At 32.2% G+C, this 17,161-nt stretch overlaps 5 protein-coding genes across 8 annotated transcripts; 4 read left to right on the forward strand and 1 right to left on the reverse strand.

Moving 5' to 3' along the window:
• Positions 1 to 430: 430 nt before the first annotated feature.
• On the forward strand, positions 431 to 3,609 carry LOC100644375 (cysteine dioxygenase type 1). Its single transcript, XM_003400224.4, has 5 exons — positions 431 to 864; positions 2,644 to 2,785; positions 2,877 to 2,973; positions 3,063 to 3,232; positions 3,390 to 3,609. The coding sequence occupies exons 1-5, from the start codon at positions 650 to 652 to the stop codon at positions 3,423 to 3,425; spliced, it is 660 nt and encodes a 219-aa protein (XP_003400272.1). The 5' UTR covers positions 431 to 649; the 3' UTR covers positions 3,426 to 3,609.
• Positions 3,610 to 6,575: 2,966 nt separating this feature from the next.
• Positions 6,576 to 7,563, forward strand: LOC100644265 (succinate dehydrogenase assembly factor 3, mitochondrial). Of its 2 annotated transcripts, XM_048411588.1 has the most exons (3): positions 6,576 to 6,912; positions 7,089 to 7,291; positions 7,392 to 7,563. In XM_048411588.1, the coding sequence occupies exons 1-2, from the start codon at positions 6,736 to 6,738 to the stop codon at positions 7,266 to 7,268; spliced, it is 357 nt and encodes a 118-aa protein (XP_048267545.1). In that variant the 5' UTR covers positions 6,576 to 6,735; the 3' UTR covers positions 7,269 to 7,291; positions 7,392 to 7,563. The 2 variants fall into 2 exon arrangements, with proteins under 2 accessions (XP_048267545.1, XP_003400271.1); XM_003400223.4 differs by having other exon boundaries at positions 6,577 to 6,912; positions 7,089 to 7,563.
• Positions 7,564 to 7,609: 46 nt separating this feature from the next.
• Positions 7,610 to 9,709, forward strand: LOC105666416 (acyl-coenzyme A diphosphatase NUDT19). 2 transcript variants are annotated; one of them, XM_048411586.1, is made up of 5 exons: positions 7,610 to 7,929; positions 8,160 to 8,502; positions 8,614 to 8,849; positions 8,949 to 9,107; positions 9,186 to 9,709. In XM_048411586.1, exons 1-5 carry the CDS (start codon positions 7,849 to 7,851, stop codon positions 9,462 to 9,464), a joined length of 1,098 nt encoding a protein of 365 aa, XP_048267543.1. In that variant the 5' UTR covers positions 7,610 to 7,848; the 3' UTR covers positions 9,465 to 9,709. The 2 variants fall into 2 exon arrangements, with proteins under 2 accessions (XP_048267543.1, XP_048267544.1); XM_048411587.1 differs by having other exon boundaries at positions 7,711 to 7,929; positions 8,166 to 8,502.
• Positions 9,690 to 12,173, forward strand: LOC100644033 (DNA primase large subunit). Its single transcript, XM_012315663.3, has 8 exons — positions 9,690 to 9,800; positions 9,921 to 10,102; positions 10,229 to 10,566; positions 10,650 to 10,877; positions 10,954 to 11,088; positions 11,144 to 11,522; positions 11,588 to 11,749; positions 11,826 to 12,173. Exons 2-8 carry the CDS (start codon positions 9,949 to 9,951, stop codon positions 12,095 to 12,097), a joined length of 1,668 nt encoding a protein of 555 aa, XP_012171053.1. The 5' UTR covers positions 9,690 to 9,800; positions 9,921 to 9,948; the 3' UTR covers positions 12,098 to 12,173.
• Positions 12,174 to 12,205: 32 nt separating this feature from the next.
• LOC100644145 (L-threonine 3-dehydrogenase, mitochondrial) lies at positions 12,206 to 17,148 on the reverse strand. Of its 2 annotated transcripts, none has more exons than XM_012315664.3 (5): positions 14,231 to 17,148; positions 13,637 to 13,900; positions 13,173 to 13,340; positions 12,438 to 12,704; positions 12,206 to 12,366 (listed from the first exon to the last, which is right to left on the reverse strand). In XM_012315664.3, exons 1-5 carry the CDS (start codon positions 14,385 to 14,387, stop codon positions 12,206 to 12,208), a joined length of 1,017 nt encoding a protein of 338 aa, XP_012171054.1. In that variant the 5' UTR covers positions 14,388 to 17,148. The 2 variants fall into 2 exon arrangements, with proteins under 2 accessions (XP_012171054.1, XP_003400270.1); XM_003400222.4 differs by having other exon boundaries at positions 13,080 to 13,340.
• Between the last annotated feature and the right edge of the window lie 13 nt (positions 17,149 to 17,161).

The raw sequence follows: 17,161 nt of genomic DNA on the forward strand, positions 1-17,161 counted from the left end.
AGCATAGTTGTCTTTTTATGTAACATATGTAAAATAAAAATTAAAGGCAAAGATATTAAACATTAATAAACATTTGCTTGTGTTACAAACGCGTTAAGACAAAAATTAATGAACGTATTAAATATGCGTGATGTAACTTAAATATAAATTAAATTTAAATAGATTAAGCTTTCTTTCTAATCTTGCATCTTTCTACAAAAAAAATTTTATACAATGTTAATCGTAAAATATAGTACAGCTAAAAATGTTCACAGCATCACATTGAGTGTTTTGTTTCTCCACTTTAATTGAAGAAACAAAAAACAAATAAAACTTCGGAAGTGTTATTTACCTCACAACAGTGTACAAAATATTTCAGACTGCTAGAATTGTCGGGAGTAGGGGGTATCTTAGGCTTCATACAAGACGCTGTCTCCTCCGTTTTACTAGATCAGTACGAGCCGTAGACGGGCAACGTGTTCTTCCTTAATCGTGTTCCTCGTTTGCTTTCGCTTTCAAATAGCTTTTTTTTTTTGCTCCAAGAATCAAATTCGAGTATCCTAACGCTCATTGTTTCTTCATTTCGCGTCATTTATTTCTATTATATTTTTTTGTCAATTCTTATCGAGCACCGGTAAAAAAAGAAGGAAGGTGACAAATTGGAAAGAAAATGCAAGTGTACACTGAAGATCCTGGATCACCCTGTGTTTCTCGTGATAAACTACTAAACGAGAAGAATTCTTTAACTCTTCGGGAACTCATAGATGGCTTACACGAAGCTTTTGAAACTGACTACGTGAATATAGACAGGGTTCAATATCTAATGGCCTCGTACAGAAGCAACTCCGCAGAATGGAAAAAATATGCAAAATTTGACAGATACAGGTAAACTGACTAAAAGCTATTAAAATAATCTAAAGGAAAAATAAGGAAATTTAATATAAAGATATATTTCAATGCTTCAAAAATGCAGTACGGTATGAAGTTACAGTATATTAATTGGATTAAAATATCAACGACTGTAACGAGGGTGGTCATTTGATTTTCATTCTATTTCGTTTCTACGCGTCTTACGTTCGGGAAAGATCGAATTCCCCAGTAAATATTTTATCAGTCGACAGAACACGGCACAACTACATCTCAAACATAAAATAAAATTAACATGAAATTTACGATAGGTTATCATCTGTTACTGTTTCTCCAACCCTGGTCGTCTCTTAAATATTTTGTTTCATTCAATCTTAAATAATGAATTTAATAACCTTGTACTTTGAGTATTATCTGTACAAGTTGACACGCGAGCATGAAGTAACTGACCTTAAGAAAAAATAAGAAAGGAACATGGTCGGATTTCTGATAGAAGCAAGAAAAATTTAAAAGTTTACTGAAAACGTCATTATTCTTATCTACAAAAACATATATTACGAGACTTTACAACGATCGCACTTCGCACTACAATGCTATAATAAATGCAATAAGTGGCATAATGTGTGTATTAGAAAGCTATCAATATTAAAACAAAAAAATAGTACATACCAGAATTATTCCAGATATCTGTACGATGATATTATTACAAATAGTGTTTTCATACGAGACGATAATTTTGTTTACGTAATTAAAAAATTATAAATAACATCTATCAAAATCTATTAAAGCTATCCTTTGCATTCACAAAGAATGACACATCAATTAGTAAATACAACCTGATCTTCTATTCGCATGCTAATTATCTTTTGCATTAATTAGTACATAATCGACAGAAACTACAACCAAATGTTTAAATCATGATTAAAGCAGTTTGAAAGTATAATTTGTATAATTTTTTCAAAATTAAAAGCACAGATTTAGATTGAGAAAACAAATGAATTAGTCTGAACTTTCTATTCTGTTCGCCTACAAGATAACATAAATTTTCAATAAATATTACTTCACCAATTATAAAGATAATAATGATCACGTTACAAGATATATATATACGTATAAATGGAATTATTACACGGAATTGCTACCATAGCCGGTTTCCACATAATACGCGAAAGTATGGAAACTGTAGTTGAGGCACAACCTCTTTACAGAGTAGAACATACTATATCGAACGGAAAAAGACGATTACTAATCGCATAAAAATTACATCGAAAATATTCATCGAAACATTTTGTTGACTTCTAGTACTTCGTTCGATTCACTTTATACCGACTTAGTACATGTCCTATTTACGTTTCGTAAATAGATATGGAAACGTTATCTTCTACCATGTTATTTAAAAATATAATACACAAAGAAATATGATCAAAAAGATTTGACATCATTGCAACCGAAACGTAAGTATGCGGAACACTTCAATGTTCATGTGTATTGCACATAAATCAGTAGTGTTCGTAGTATAGTACGGTGAACGGCTGGTTACACACACTTTCCACGTATGCCCCCTTCTCTTAAACATTACACTTGATTCAGAACATCGGTTCTTTGACACGCGACACTTATCGGATCGAAAGTAACGAACGACAAAACATTCTCATGAACTTAGAAACAATGCCTATACCGAGTGCATTTCCAATCAGATTAATTTATTGTCCTCTAATTTAACGTGATTCACCGATGCTTATCTAGTTTAATCATATAAGTCCTTAAAGGAAAATCCAAATGATTCATTGTGCTTAGGTATACAAGAAATTTAGTCGATGAAGGAAATGGAAGGTTCAATCTAATGATTCTATGTTGGGGAGAAGGTCATGGTTCAGCTATACATGATCATGCGAATGCACATTGCGTAATGAAAATTCTTCAAGGTGAACTCTTTGAGGTATAGAATGAAATATTCTATTTATATACATATATATATATATATATATATATATAACAAACAATTTTTTATTATGTTTATGATTTTATAGACACGGTACGCGTGGCCTACACAGCGTGAGGAACCAGAAGAGCTACAAGAATTGGAAAAAAATACCCTCGGTCTTAATCAGATATGTTATATCAATGGTATAATTTCTAAATATACTAAATTATCTACCGTTATATAATATTGTTGAGATTTTATTTTGATTTTACTTATATACAACTTGTTACAGATTCTTTAGGACTTCATCGAGTTGAAAATCCGAGTACCGTGAATCCTGCTATTTCTTTACACTTGTATTCACCACCGTTCTCTTCCTGTTCCGTCTTCAATAAGCAAACTGGACAAAAAAGCTCGTGTAAAGTTACATTCTGGTCGAAATACGGAGATAAGCGAAACCGCGTAAGATTGTTATCTATTTTTTTTCCTTCTTTAATCATTTCTTCATTTTTAATCATCCTTCTTTCTATCAATATTATCAATATCAAGTCAGAATTAAGTTGCAACTGATTTGAGTTCTTTCTGATTCAAACTTAATTTTAATTCTCTAAACTTACAGGAAATCCAAGATGCTAGGTGCCCTGAGGATAACTAATATATCAAAAGTGAAGTTGATACCAGCGATAATCATTTGAATAATTATTCTAAGTTAAACAAAATAAAGAGATAGTATATGCATTTTTAAATACTATACCAAATGATCAGAATGTTCCTGATATTTTAATTAAAAGAATAAAAAAAAAAAGGTGCAAAATATAATACATTTTGGTAACACGAAAGCAGCCAATTAGCTCTACATTATTTGAGACATAATAACTATCCCTCAAATAATATTGATTGCCCGGATCTCACCACGTGGAGATAGCTGCGTTTGGAGACCCACTCGATCCACGGCACCCATCCTCCCTTCCTTTTATTCAAATTTCATTCAATCTTATTATTTTCATTCAATTTACATCTGCATAACATACATACTTACTAAGTCCATTTTGCAGACGTGATATAAATGAATTTTTTTTCTATTTTAACCGAACGCGAAACTAAAAGTAATACCATAAAGATATATCCTAAAATAGAAAAATATAAATTAACCCACATAATATGTACATATATGTCGGAGATGAAAGAGCATCGGAACCTTCCCTTTGGAACTTTGGGAAGACCCCTAGTATTGTAATTTAGATTTCACCATAGCCGTATTAAGAAACTGTTGTCATTCGATCCGACTGTACTTATTTGAGATTTATGATAGTGAGCTCGGGCTCGAGGCGACAATCAGTCGCCGAACGTATCCGCGGTCAACGGGATGACGAACTTTACCCTTCGTTAGCGTCTAAGTTACACTGTATGTTAGAGCAAGGGGCAATTATTACGTATACGAAAGACAGGTCGATTGCCGATGAGATCTCACTAGAGAGAGAGAGTGGCTCTCCGTCGCGGTGACGCTGTCGAAGAAAACTATGATGGGTGTGCCTAAGGGCACGAGATCATCGGATTCGCGGAGGAAAGTCTTCGTTCGAAGGGTGAGGGAAATTGACGTTGCTGTTAATTGGTCAATTTCCATGTTGGTGGTTAGAGAAGGATATTAGGTGTCCTTGGGAAAAGCTGCTAGCGGGAAGCGTCGTTCGTGGAAGGATAGATTTCTCTTACCTTCCCGTAGTTGGGGCACAGGCTATTTGTCTATTTGAAAGACTTTGTATAATTGAAACTTAAGATTTGTAGCGGGTCCTCGCCCAGCTAAACATATACTGTGAAGATGCGTTGGCATCTGGCAATCATCTTACCCGAAGGGCAAAATCTACGGGGCAGAAACCATTAAAATGTTTACCGTCATGCCCTGTCCCAAGTATTTCTTTTAAGGAGAGCTATAGAATTACTTCGTGCCTTTGTTAGACAAAACGTTCATCCCTTTGACCGCGGCTACGTTCGGTGACTGATTGTCGCCTCGAGCCCGAGCTCACTATCATAAATCTCCAATAAGTACAGTCGGATCGAATGACAACAGTTTCTTAATACGGCTATGGTGAAATCTAACTTACAATACTAGGGGTCTTCCCAAAGTTCCAAAGGGAAGGTTCCGGTGTTCTTTCATCTCCGACATATATATATATAATAATAAATAACAATAAATAACATATACCTTTATTGCATGCTGAAAATCCTAAGCTAAAAGAGCCATTAATAAAATATCCAAACGAGCTAATTTTCTGTTATACATTTACAATTAAATAATGTCAAAAATTTGATAAAATGAAAGATATGAAACAAATTTAATGAAAACTTTATTCATTGAAATGTAATTTAGAGAAATGTAAGAAACATGTATTATTTATTTAATAATGTTCGACTTTTCCATGCGAAAAGGCCGTTGAACCCCGTAGACATCGGTAAATAAAAAATTAATTTTCAACATAAAATTATAGCTTCTAACTGCTCCAAAGACTCGTCCTATATTAAAATGAATGAAAATTAACAGAAAATGCATTATTTTCAAGAAGTTATGAAAAATAGCGAAGTTATATCTTTACACGATAAGAAGATTGGAGAACGCATCGCCAATTTTTTTTACTGCAGTAAACTAAAAAAAAAAAACTGAATTTTATAAATAAAATTGCTTACCTAGGTTTCTTAATATCTTTTCTCTTCTTTCTATGACCGCTGAGACTACGTAATGAAAAATAGGATTGTAAAATTAATACGTTAAATCGGATTAATTATTTAAGTGTCTTAATAGGACAAGGGTGCATTGACAAATAAGCGGTAATATAGAAGTAGCCAGAAGGATACAATAGATCCACCTGATTGGTCAACAAAGCGCGGCAGAGAGAAGCACCTTTGCATAATATTCCTCAAAATATGCAGTAAAAGTACATATTCTAACATAAGTCATAAAAATTCTAAACCGATTATTTTTGTACATAATTTAATCAAAACCATTACCTTTAGTAATTCGCTCAGAGTATCCGTTCTTACTTCATTGTTCTCTATAATGAACTAAAAATGTTATAAAAGCATATAACGTTCTAAATTGAAAAATGTTAAAAGACAGGTGATTGGTGCTAAAGTTTAATCATCGCTATTGGTCGAAATATTCGCGGGGGGTCCTGTCTAAAAACATAGGCGCAGATAGTAATTATTTCAGTTATCTCAATTTAATTTTTGTTCTAATTATTTCAATTTAAAAATAGATATTAACAAAGACTTAATAAAAATTGTATCAAACATTGTAAAAAGAGTTTAAATTATACGGATTAAACTTTGATAACGTTTCGAAACTTTTTATCGTTTTAAGAAACATTGCAATTTTCTCGCTAAAATTTCAAGTCTTAAAGAGCATAAGAGCATATATTTTAAGAATTTGAGTTCTTATTAATATTCAATAATTGAAAACGATATTATATGCACACCATACGTTATGTATCGTACTATTTTTTTAGACTATAATATTTTAATTTTGTTACATTATATAGATCTCCTTATAATAGGGAATCATTGTTTTAAATTTCGATTGTATCAAATCCACTGATATTTCAAATATTTCTAAGTACCTATCAAAATATTTTTATTTATGTCTTGAATAAAGTGCACTGTAAAATTCAGCAAAACAGTAATTATCAGAACATTACATCAAACTATGTCATTAATTTTGATTTGTAATCATTTTTCATTACAATAGATCCAATAATTTGATGAGGTATATATAGTTTACATAATATTATAAATAGGTGCACACATATACAATCTTTCTTTCCTTCATTACTTACAAAGAGTTGTATGGTATTTGGCGCGAGATTCTAATATCTCTTATTTAATAAAATTTATCTTTCAATAAAGTTGATATTGAAAAAAATTTATGCAAACATTCAATTAGCAAGCATAAATGACATTCTTCCAATAAATAAATTATGTCCAATTTATCTCATGTACAACGTGTTAGAATACTGTACAAAACAATTTTAAGGTTACATCGTGGTTTACCAGCTGAAATTCAAGCTGTAGGAACCAGTTATGTTCAAGATGAGTTCAGAAGACATAAAAATTGTGATGAAGCTACAACAGCTATATTTTTGAAGGAATGGACAGTGAGTAATATTAAAAATTTTAGTCCAATACTTCTCTAACATAATTATATAGGTTATCTTTTACCCTCTATTGTAGTGATAAAAGTACAATAAATATAAATTAAATTGATATCTTGTTTTTAATAGCTAAAAATTATGTTGACTAACATGAATAATGAAATTACTGTATTTCGCAGGAGTATGCTATAATGCTTACTAAACAACTTGGACTAAAAGGGCCTCATACAGCTAAGCCTCTAGGTAAAAATTTAAAAAAAGAAGATTTAGACAAATTTAGGAATGAACAAATGTACCAGTTGTACGAGCTAATGATTGCAGCTACTGGTAAAACTAATAATGATGGAGAAGACAAATAGTTTATTATCGCTACAATGTCAAAGTACTTCATATTTTATAGTTTTTGAGATATGTAATATTACATATCATAGTGTATTATCAATGTAATTATAATTTACTCATATCATTGTTTATGCACATAAGTAATCCATAAAAATTTAGGCTTGGACAAGATACCTTACAATAATACTCATTAACATTAGTATCTAATAAACTTGTACATAAAGTACATTAAATATTAGTGTACTAGAGCATATTTAATGTTGTAAAAAATATAAAATATTACAATAAAGAAATTACAGAATGCAGAAAAAAGAAAACAATGTTTAACAGTTTAATTACATTACAAAGCTTTACAATATATACAAAAATACAATATATATCAAAAAAGATGATATCATTCATTTGATGATTCATTTATTTTGTTACTGAAGATTATCTTCTTTAGATCGTATACATATACAGATATAGTCAATTAGGTTATAAGTTATAAGTACATCTTGTGGGATCATATAACCCTGTAAATTGTTTTCTTTATTAAAAAATTTCATAAATTACAAACATTAGCATAAAATCAAAGTACGTTAATTAATAAAAAAAATGAAAGCGTGGAAAGATTCTGCTAGCTTAATATTAGCTGCACGTCAAACACAAAGATATATTCGCCCGTCTTCTACAAAGGTAAGTTTGATTAAAGTATTTATAATTAGATGTTGCTTTAATCACTATTCTTATTATTGTAGTAAAAAAAAAAAGAAAAAAATAATAAAATATAACCTAGCTTAAGATTATGAATATAATATTGATAATCGAATCGTATTTTATACACCAAAATCGTTCTCTGATTTATATTTCTTGTCAGAAAAGTAGCTATTAAATACTACATTCAGAGTTTGGATAATAATATCTAGTTTCAGTATAATTACAATCTCCTATGCCTAAAACGTCATCGCAATTCGAAGTTCATGCCAAGTACATATGTATTTCCTGGAGGAGTAATAGATCCATCCGATGCTGATTTAAAATGGCACAATATTTATTCCGCGTTCGGTTTTGATGCCAATAGTTTTAAATCTTTGAGTCCAAATGCTCCAAACCGTCCTCAAATTTTCAAATTTAAACCGAATGAATTACCAAGAGAAATTTCATTACGAATTACTGCAATTCGTGAGACTTTCGAAGAATCTGGTATACTTCTTTGCAAGCAATCACGAGAAGATATGACTGATCTTGGTTGGGCGCAACACATAAAAAGTAATTTGTTTGATAATGCTTCTATCACAAAAATAAAATCTGTTTCGTTAAAGTAAATAAATAAGTGACAATTTTCTCTTTTCTCCTTTTTTATTTTTCGTTCCATTTTAGTTTCTGAAAGTGAATTATATAATTGGCAAACAAGGGTGCACAACGATGCCAGAGAATTTTATACATTGTGCAAAGATTTTAACTGTTATCCAGATCTATGGTCTCTTTATGAATGGAGTAATTGGTTAACACCAACTTGTTTTATTGGACGACGTTATGACACTGCCTTTTATTTGGCTTGTATTGCAACTATGCCTCAAACCATTTATGAGATTACAGAAATGGAAGATTTGAAAGTAAGATTGTTGTGATAATCAAATGTCATACATCAGTATAATATAATATAGTATAGTATTAATATTGCTTATATATATAATATTGCTTTTGAAATTTAGTGGGACATGCCCGGGAATTTTTTATTTTCATCTCCTGATGCTGTATTTCCCCCTCCTCAACAGTACGAAATTGCAAGAATAGCAAAGTTCGAAAGCATACATAATTTACTAGATTTTGCAGTCGATCGTGGTAAAATGGGGGTGCTCTTAAATTTACCAGTATGTAAAAGAACTTGAAACAAACTCATTCTAATACTTAAGAAATGATTTTAAAATAATACATGTGTATATTATTAGATACAGGTACAATTACAAGATGGAAAAGTACACGTTTTACCAGGTGACTCGATGTATCCAAATAAAGTCAATTTACTTGACAAACAAATTATTGATAGAACCGATATCACTATCTCTGAATTTCGAGACATATCTCCCATAAAAAATAGAATGGAATTTTTCAATCTGCAAGTGAAAGAGCTTTATGTTCAAAATTTTGATAGCGCCGATGGCCATTTAGCTCCCCTTCAATTAAAAAATGTTTCTATTGCAGTGGCACGTAAGAATTCTAAACTATAATACATGTATTTAACGATGTACAGTCCTCTTTTAATACACATTCTTACTGGATGCTAGACTGTAACTAAGAATCACATTTTTCTATATCAAAATACTGACGATTGTATATTAATTTTTAATAAATATATATTGATATTTTTCATAATTTTCTACGTCTAAACACATATTAAAATTTTTTAATAAACACAATATTCTTTTTTATGCATTACCTTCCCTATTGAACAGTTTCGATCGAAAAATAGCGGGAAAAAAGCGCGGGAAAGATAGTGCTATAGTAATGGCTGATTAAGTGCCTTAACGTTAAATTGATGCAACGAATAAAGTATCGTCAAATAGGTACGTATTTACCTATCAGTAATTTTATTAATTATAACTATTATATAAAACGTCTACTATACAAATTATTTAAATAACCTCTTTAAAGCAATAAATTTATAAATGTATTTGATATGACAGGTAGAGTGAATATATTTATTTTAAAAAAATGGAATATACTAAAAGAAGGCGATATGCAATTAAAGTGAAAAGTAATGATCTTGAAGATATCTATCCTCATGATCTACAAATGTATGATTTTCCTCCAAGAGGTGAAGTACTACTTACAGAATTTGAACAATTGGCTAAAGAAAGATTAAGACGTAAGTATTATGGAATGTCATGATTAATTTACTATTTAGTAATTGTTTCTTTGTATATTTATAAAATTTAAGAGTCGTGTATCAAAATAGTTCCAACTGTACGTAACTACATATAATCTTTTATAGTTTTATTACACATTGAAAACAATGCAAATAGGACAGATTTTAAGACATTAGAAGAACGTAAACAAAATCTAAACACAGCTTTAGCTAAAGATGGACTTAAATATTATGCACATCTTTTGTATGCAAAGGGATGCAAAACACCAACAGAAACAGATTTACAGTATAGAAGAAAGGATCATATATCACATTTTATATTGAGACTATCACATTGTTTTGAGCCAGATAACCAAACATGGTTTATTAATCAAGAAGTAGAGTTTTTTAAATTAAGATTCAACTCATTAGATAAAGAAGGAGTAGAAAAGTTACTTAGTATGCATAAAATTGATTGCCAGCAAGTAAGAAATCAAATCAGTAAAATAAAATATAAGTTGATTATTCCTAATTTTATGATTGTTATCTTTAATGTTATTTTTCTAAGATTACACCAGAAGAAAAAGATGAACTTAGGGAAGAACTTGGTTCATCTACCACAAAAGTAAAAAATGTTGATATGACAGAGTTTTATAAAGTGCCTTTTCAAAAAGTCACTGATTTAATTAGATCACGCAGGGTTTATCTGAATCAAGGAATAGCATTTATACCACAAACTGACTTAGTATCTTTGTTTGTTTCTTGTTTTAGGAAAAATTTAGTTGATGGTATGCCAGTAAGTTTCCTTTATTATATTAATTAACCAAGTGCTGTTTAAAGTGTGATTAATTTGATTCTGTTTTCAACATTAGGATGCAAGAATGTCTGTTGGACGTATGTATGGTGATGAAAGAATAGCCTCGTGTCTCAAATCTGTACATAATGTTTCTGATAGGACAACTGTTCTTTGGACTAGTGCTGCTACACCTATAGATAAGTTGGATGAGGTAATTAATTTATTTCTCATAATCTTACATTTGTATAATATTACATAATTTTCAGTTATCAAAAACTTCATATCCTTTGTGCATGAGAGTATTACACGAAGCACTTAGAACTCACCACCACCTAAAAAACAGTGGACGTATTCAGTATGGTTTATTTATAAAAGGTATAGGAGTAACATTGGAAGATGCTTTATCCTTCTGGAAAACCGAATTCACAAAGAAAATTGACCCAGGAAAATTTGATAAAGAATATGCCTATACTATAAGGCATACTTATGGTAAAGAGGGTAAACAAACAAATTACACTCCTCTTGGGTGTACAAAAATTATATCTTCCGCTGTAAGCGCTGGAGAATATCATGGTTGTCCATTTAAACACATGGATCAAGGATCATTGAGACAAAAATTATTTAATTATGGTGTAACTGCAGCAAGTAAGAATATTGTTCTTTTACTTATAAATTTTAAGGAATGATATCTGCAATCTTGTATACTTCAGGTATTACTGAAATAGCAGACCTTGCCAAAGAACAAAATTACTTTGGTGCTTGTACAGCATATTTTGAATTTATACATGATCGTTTACCAGATAAACCTATTAATCATCCAAATATATATTTCATGGAAAGTCGTGCCATATTGTCTAAGGATAATGCAGCAGGTGCAATAGTATTTCATATTAGGGAGATATATAGGAATTATCTTAACAAATAAACTTATTTTTATTTTGTATGCAGAACCTGAAAACAAAGAAAGACTCTCACAAAGTGGGAGGCACAATATCGGTAGTCCTGGAATTGGTACTCCCCGAAGCACCGATAGAAATGTTAGTACTCCTTTAAGAAGTGCAATGACACCTTCGAGAAGTATAGATAAAAGTTCCACACCATCGAGAAGAATGGCAAGAACGAACTCAACCCCGACTAGAGCTGCTAGACCAACCCCAAAAAGGATCGAAAATCATCTCAATGATGATGATATCGCTCAATTAATGAGTGAAGACATGTGAAGTATAAAAATATATTTGCTAAACTTTGTATCGTGTTTTTGTTGTAAAATAAATAATATTTTTATACCTTGGCTAATTTATATCAATTATTTCCTAAATGATTTTATATTATACATAACTGTTGACCTCCTTTAATGATCTTTTGTTTGACATATTTTTTTTCACATCGCGAATCATTGATTCTACGAGTTTTTCCAGGTTGTATTTATGTCGCCAACCCCAGTCCCGACGCGCCTCACTATCATCAAAAACTTGAGGCCAGCTTTCAGCTAAAATTTGAACAGTATATTATCTTTATACATATTGATACTAATATATGTATTGTGTGTTATAGACCAACCAATATATTGTCTTGCGTCCGGCTTATACGAAATCTTTAAATCAGGTACGTGCTTTTTAAGTTCATTAAATAATTCTTCAGGTGTGAAACTCATGGCGGTAACATTGTATACTCTTCTTTGTAATTGCTCGTTTGGAGCGTTTAAAAACTGAAAAAGTGCTGATAAGCAATCCTCAATATAAATCATTGGTAATCTGGTATAAGGTTCTAAATAGCATTCGTATTTTTTAGCAAATAATCCTTCATGGAAAACTGCAACTGCGTAGTCTGCAAAAAGAAATGTATATACAATATCGTACAATTATTAATTATCTACAGAATATTACTTTTTATTACATATTATGGTTTTATTTATCATGTGATTTTACTGTTTTAAGATTTACGCTTCAGGAGACAAGGGAAACACAAGAAGCGATCTCACGGTTCATGATCAAGAGACGCTCAACAATTTACTAATACCATTGTCCTTAAAAACCAATGAATTGCGCTATTATGTTGTTATTCTAATCATGATGCTCCATTTCTTGATACAGGAAAATATTTTTATGATACAATTTTATTCTTTATAAATAAAAAATAATAAATAATGTAGGAGAGAAAATAAGGAGTAAAAAAATGAATAAAATATGATAAAAAATACACCTGTGGTACCACCACCTGGTGGGTCACTGCTAATGACTCCAGGAAATCGAAGACAGCGGAAGTCAAGCCCGAATCTGTGATGATAATATTCACCTAATAATTCAGCATGGACTTTGCTAACACCATAAATTGTTCGTGGACGCTGAATAGTTACATTTGGAGTAGGATTCCGTGGTGAATCTGGTCCGAAGGCTCCGATTGTTGATGGAATGAATATTCTTAATTTATACTGCTTTGCCAGTTCAATCACATTGTGCATTCCTACGATGAAACATTAATTTTTTTTATAGAACTTTCCCTTAATCTATAAGTATAGTTTAGAGATTTTTACACTTTTTACGGTTTAAGTTTTTACGTTTCGAATAACAATTCTACTTGTCTCATTGCACGAAGATTTTTTTCAAGGATATCTAAGAAAGCTACTTTCTCTCATTTACTTTCTTTTATGACTACGTTAACAATATAATTATTATCACAATGGCAGATTCGCATGGTGCGACATTCCATTTCATCGAAATATTGTCTATCTTATCGTAAAACTTGAAGCATTATGTTACCTTCTATATTCACTCTCACTGCTAGGGGAACATTCTGCTCGCCTACAGCGCTAAGAAGAGCGCTAAAATGAATTAGCCAGTCGATTCTGTAATTGACCACAATTTTTTGAAGCCCTTTAAAATCGAGGATATCAGCAAAAATGAACGGTCCGTTGGATAAATTTTCTTCTGTCGGCTTGATTATGTCAGATAATATCACGTTTTCGCTTCCATAATTTTTACGAAGTAGTTTCGCACACTCAGTACCCAGTTGCCCGAGACCACCTTATAAAAATATAAATATAGCGTAAATGTCGAGTAGATTTTTATTGATAACGATTAATGTACAGGAAAACACGTTTTTTTTTTGTTCTTTTTAATTCAGAATAAGTGAAAAGCGAATATTCTACTTTTGTGCAAATGTAAAGTCATGACTGCCTATTCTTTAACAATTAAATAATTTGCTCGTTTTTATTCCTCAGATTTTCAGATAAGTTAAGTTACGTGTATACATATGTGTATCTTTTGCTTGGAGCATTGGCATGAAAATTGTATGATATATAAGAAGGCCAACTGGTTTTAAAAGCCCTAACTGGTTTCGTAAAACGTACTCACCAGTAATAAGTATCCTCGGTGGTCTTTCGGTAGTATACGATCTATTGATCCCAGTTTTTCTAATTTCCCGCGACGCACAATTGTTCGTAATGTGATAATGTTTTAAAGTATTTCTTGCGAACCACTGAGAAGTTTTTGAGAAATTCTTGCACCACATATCTTGGGATTCGAAAGAAAAATTTTTATGACGGAAGAAGCGATGGTTCTTCTTATCGAAAGAAAATTACTTCTATATGTTTTGTCGATTACAGCAGACTCATACGAACTCAAAAAGGAAAATAGCTCGAGGAAGAAATTTTTATCCGCACAAAAAGACGTGATTCTCAAAGAACCATGGAAAATTGGGCACCTTTCTCGGCTCGATCACGATACACAAATGCCACAGGCACGCATAATCACGCAATATTATAGAGAAACCAGTTGTAACACGGATTAGTTCTTTAACTTGTGTTGGTGCATCACTAAGTACAGAACTCCCTGATCAATGATAAATCTAACCGAATAAGACGCCTGTTCGTCTCCGCAATCTGCCATTAATTTTACAAAAATTTATCGATTATTAATAGAAATGAAGTATTACTATGTGTTCTTTAACTATATGTTTCCAATACTTGGAAATTGTATCTTTCAGGCAGACGTACATGTCAAAAGCAATTCACTTTTTTATGTATTCAACTATTCAGATACCAGTTCTGAATGAATGATAATCGCATACCGATTAGCTAGAGACGAATGGAAATTTTCTGCAGTATTACATATTTCGAATCTAACTAATGCATGTTTCCTGCATTTAAAAAAAAAAGTGAATAAGAGAAGACGGAACTCGTGTCATCTGGACTGGAACACATTTAGCTGCACGTTCCTAGAAAAATCATGGAAATCGTGATTCTTGTCGATTTAAGTCGAAGAATTGTCGAACACCATGATAAACAGAATTTATTTACAGTAAGAGAATAAAATCAAGTAGTACGGAAATATTAATTTCTTTCAAGCTTCAATTTTACTGGATCTTTCCAACGCTTATGAAATATCCTCTATAATTGTAAATTAATCGTAGCTTCTTGAAAATCTTTTGGCATGCTCGAAGTGCAAAAACATTTAAAAACGAGTGATCTTAAATCTGAAATTTGTCAAATTTGATACGTATGGTAAAGATTTGATGGAAAGGGAAGAATTTCCTGGAAGCGTGCCTTCACGGTGGTTGGACACGGCACTTCGCAATTCTCTTTTCGTCTCGCTCGCCATCACCCACGCCACAGTCATCTTCTCCCCTCGACTTTGTGCATCAGCACGCTTTGCACAAAACTTCTTCGTGTAGTTAGCCCGTATCTGTTCGTAACGAGCGCACCGACGCTCTAGCTTTTCGAAACAACGCCAAAACACGCGACGTGTTATTCTTTTTATTTGTGAACAAACAGTGCTGTTTAATCTCTTGCTCAAGATAGTACAGTTTTATGGAAACCATCGAAATCCCAAGAGGAAGAGAACGTTCCCATTCGCAGAAATAAGTCGAGACTTTTGGCGAGTTAAACGGAGTCAAAAGGTAGGAATGATCGAACAGACAGAAGGGTTGGATAGTTTCACTTTTTCAGATCATCGCGTCAAAGAATAATTTCGTCGTGGATAATAACGAATACATATATGTATGGAATAACATTGTTCTTATTATTCGACGTTGTTTCAATTCGCTTGCAACCAATTTTAAAGTCGCATAATTCCATGTAGTTACACTTGATGTGGTTTAAAGAGAAACAGAGCCAAGGAAGGAAACGAAAGAAGCGTAGCTATATCACTTTCACTAGTATCACATACGATCGCTGTGATTCGATCGTAGTTATAGACGATAATGATTGCAATAGAAGAGGTGCTGCACCTGTATCGATTGTACACATTGTAATTTACCACTAGTAGACCATACAACGAAGGATTATGTCAACTGTTTGCAGAATCAGCTCGAGTCACGCGAAGACCCGTTTTGTCAGGGAATGTCCATAGAAAAGACTCGCTTGTTTAGTATCAAGTCGAATTCAATAGTTTAATTTGAAAGTTCACTGAACGATGAAAAGCGATTTCCTAACAATCAGATAGTCTAGTTTGGAGCAATGCAAATGCAATCACGCGAGTGTAACGACCTGTATACCTCAATTCTGATTTGCTCCCTTAAATTTTCAACGAAGTACGAGGTATAAATCGGCATTTTCAACCGACACATGGATCTTTAATTAAACCTTTCTTTATTAATGATCACCGTGATATCGACATTCTTTATGTCTGACTGCTTTTCCAGGTCGTCCGATTGTTCCTACTTACGGAAGGCGCATTATGAAACACACGTGGTCACCCGTGACACTATCCTCGAAGAACACCTTTGTTTTCATTCTATCAGATAGAGTAAAAAGACTTTCCTCTTCCGTATCGATTCCCTTAAGTCAGTGCTTTACTTCAATGCTCCATTCTTTAAGTAGTTCGACGACACGATAAGACGTCGAAGTATATTTAAGCATCGTTCGTGATTTTGGAACACTATGCTGTTTGTTGCAGTTAATACAAACATTTTCATTTGGTCGCGAGAGATATAATGTAGCTATGTCGTGTAATTTTGTGGCGATGGTAATTATTGCGGGGAAAGATTGTCCTAGCGGTCTTTAGCTTTGCTTACGGTACGAAGCATTAATTTTGTCGTCTACAACCGTGACGTGTAGACAGCAAGTATACACATATATCTACCGTGCGTCCTTTGGTTTACGCATAGAAAATACCGTGACATCCAAGGGCGGTTTAACACTCGATGATCACGACCAGTTTTACAAAGAAACGAACGCGTGTTACGCTTTTACAATTTAAAAAGAAGGAAAAATTGTTGGTTGCGCGTTAGAGATTAAATCATTTTTTCAGAAGATGTGGGACTGGTATTTAAGGTCGTAGACCAAG

Source organism: Bombus terrestris, chromosome 13 (genome assembly GCF_910591885.1).
Source record: "Bombus terrestris chromosome 13, iyBomTerr1.2, whole genome shotgun sequence".
Lineage (NCBI taxonomy): Eukaryota > Metazoa > Arthropoda > Insecta > Hymenoptera > Apidae > Bombus > Bombus terrestris.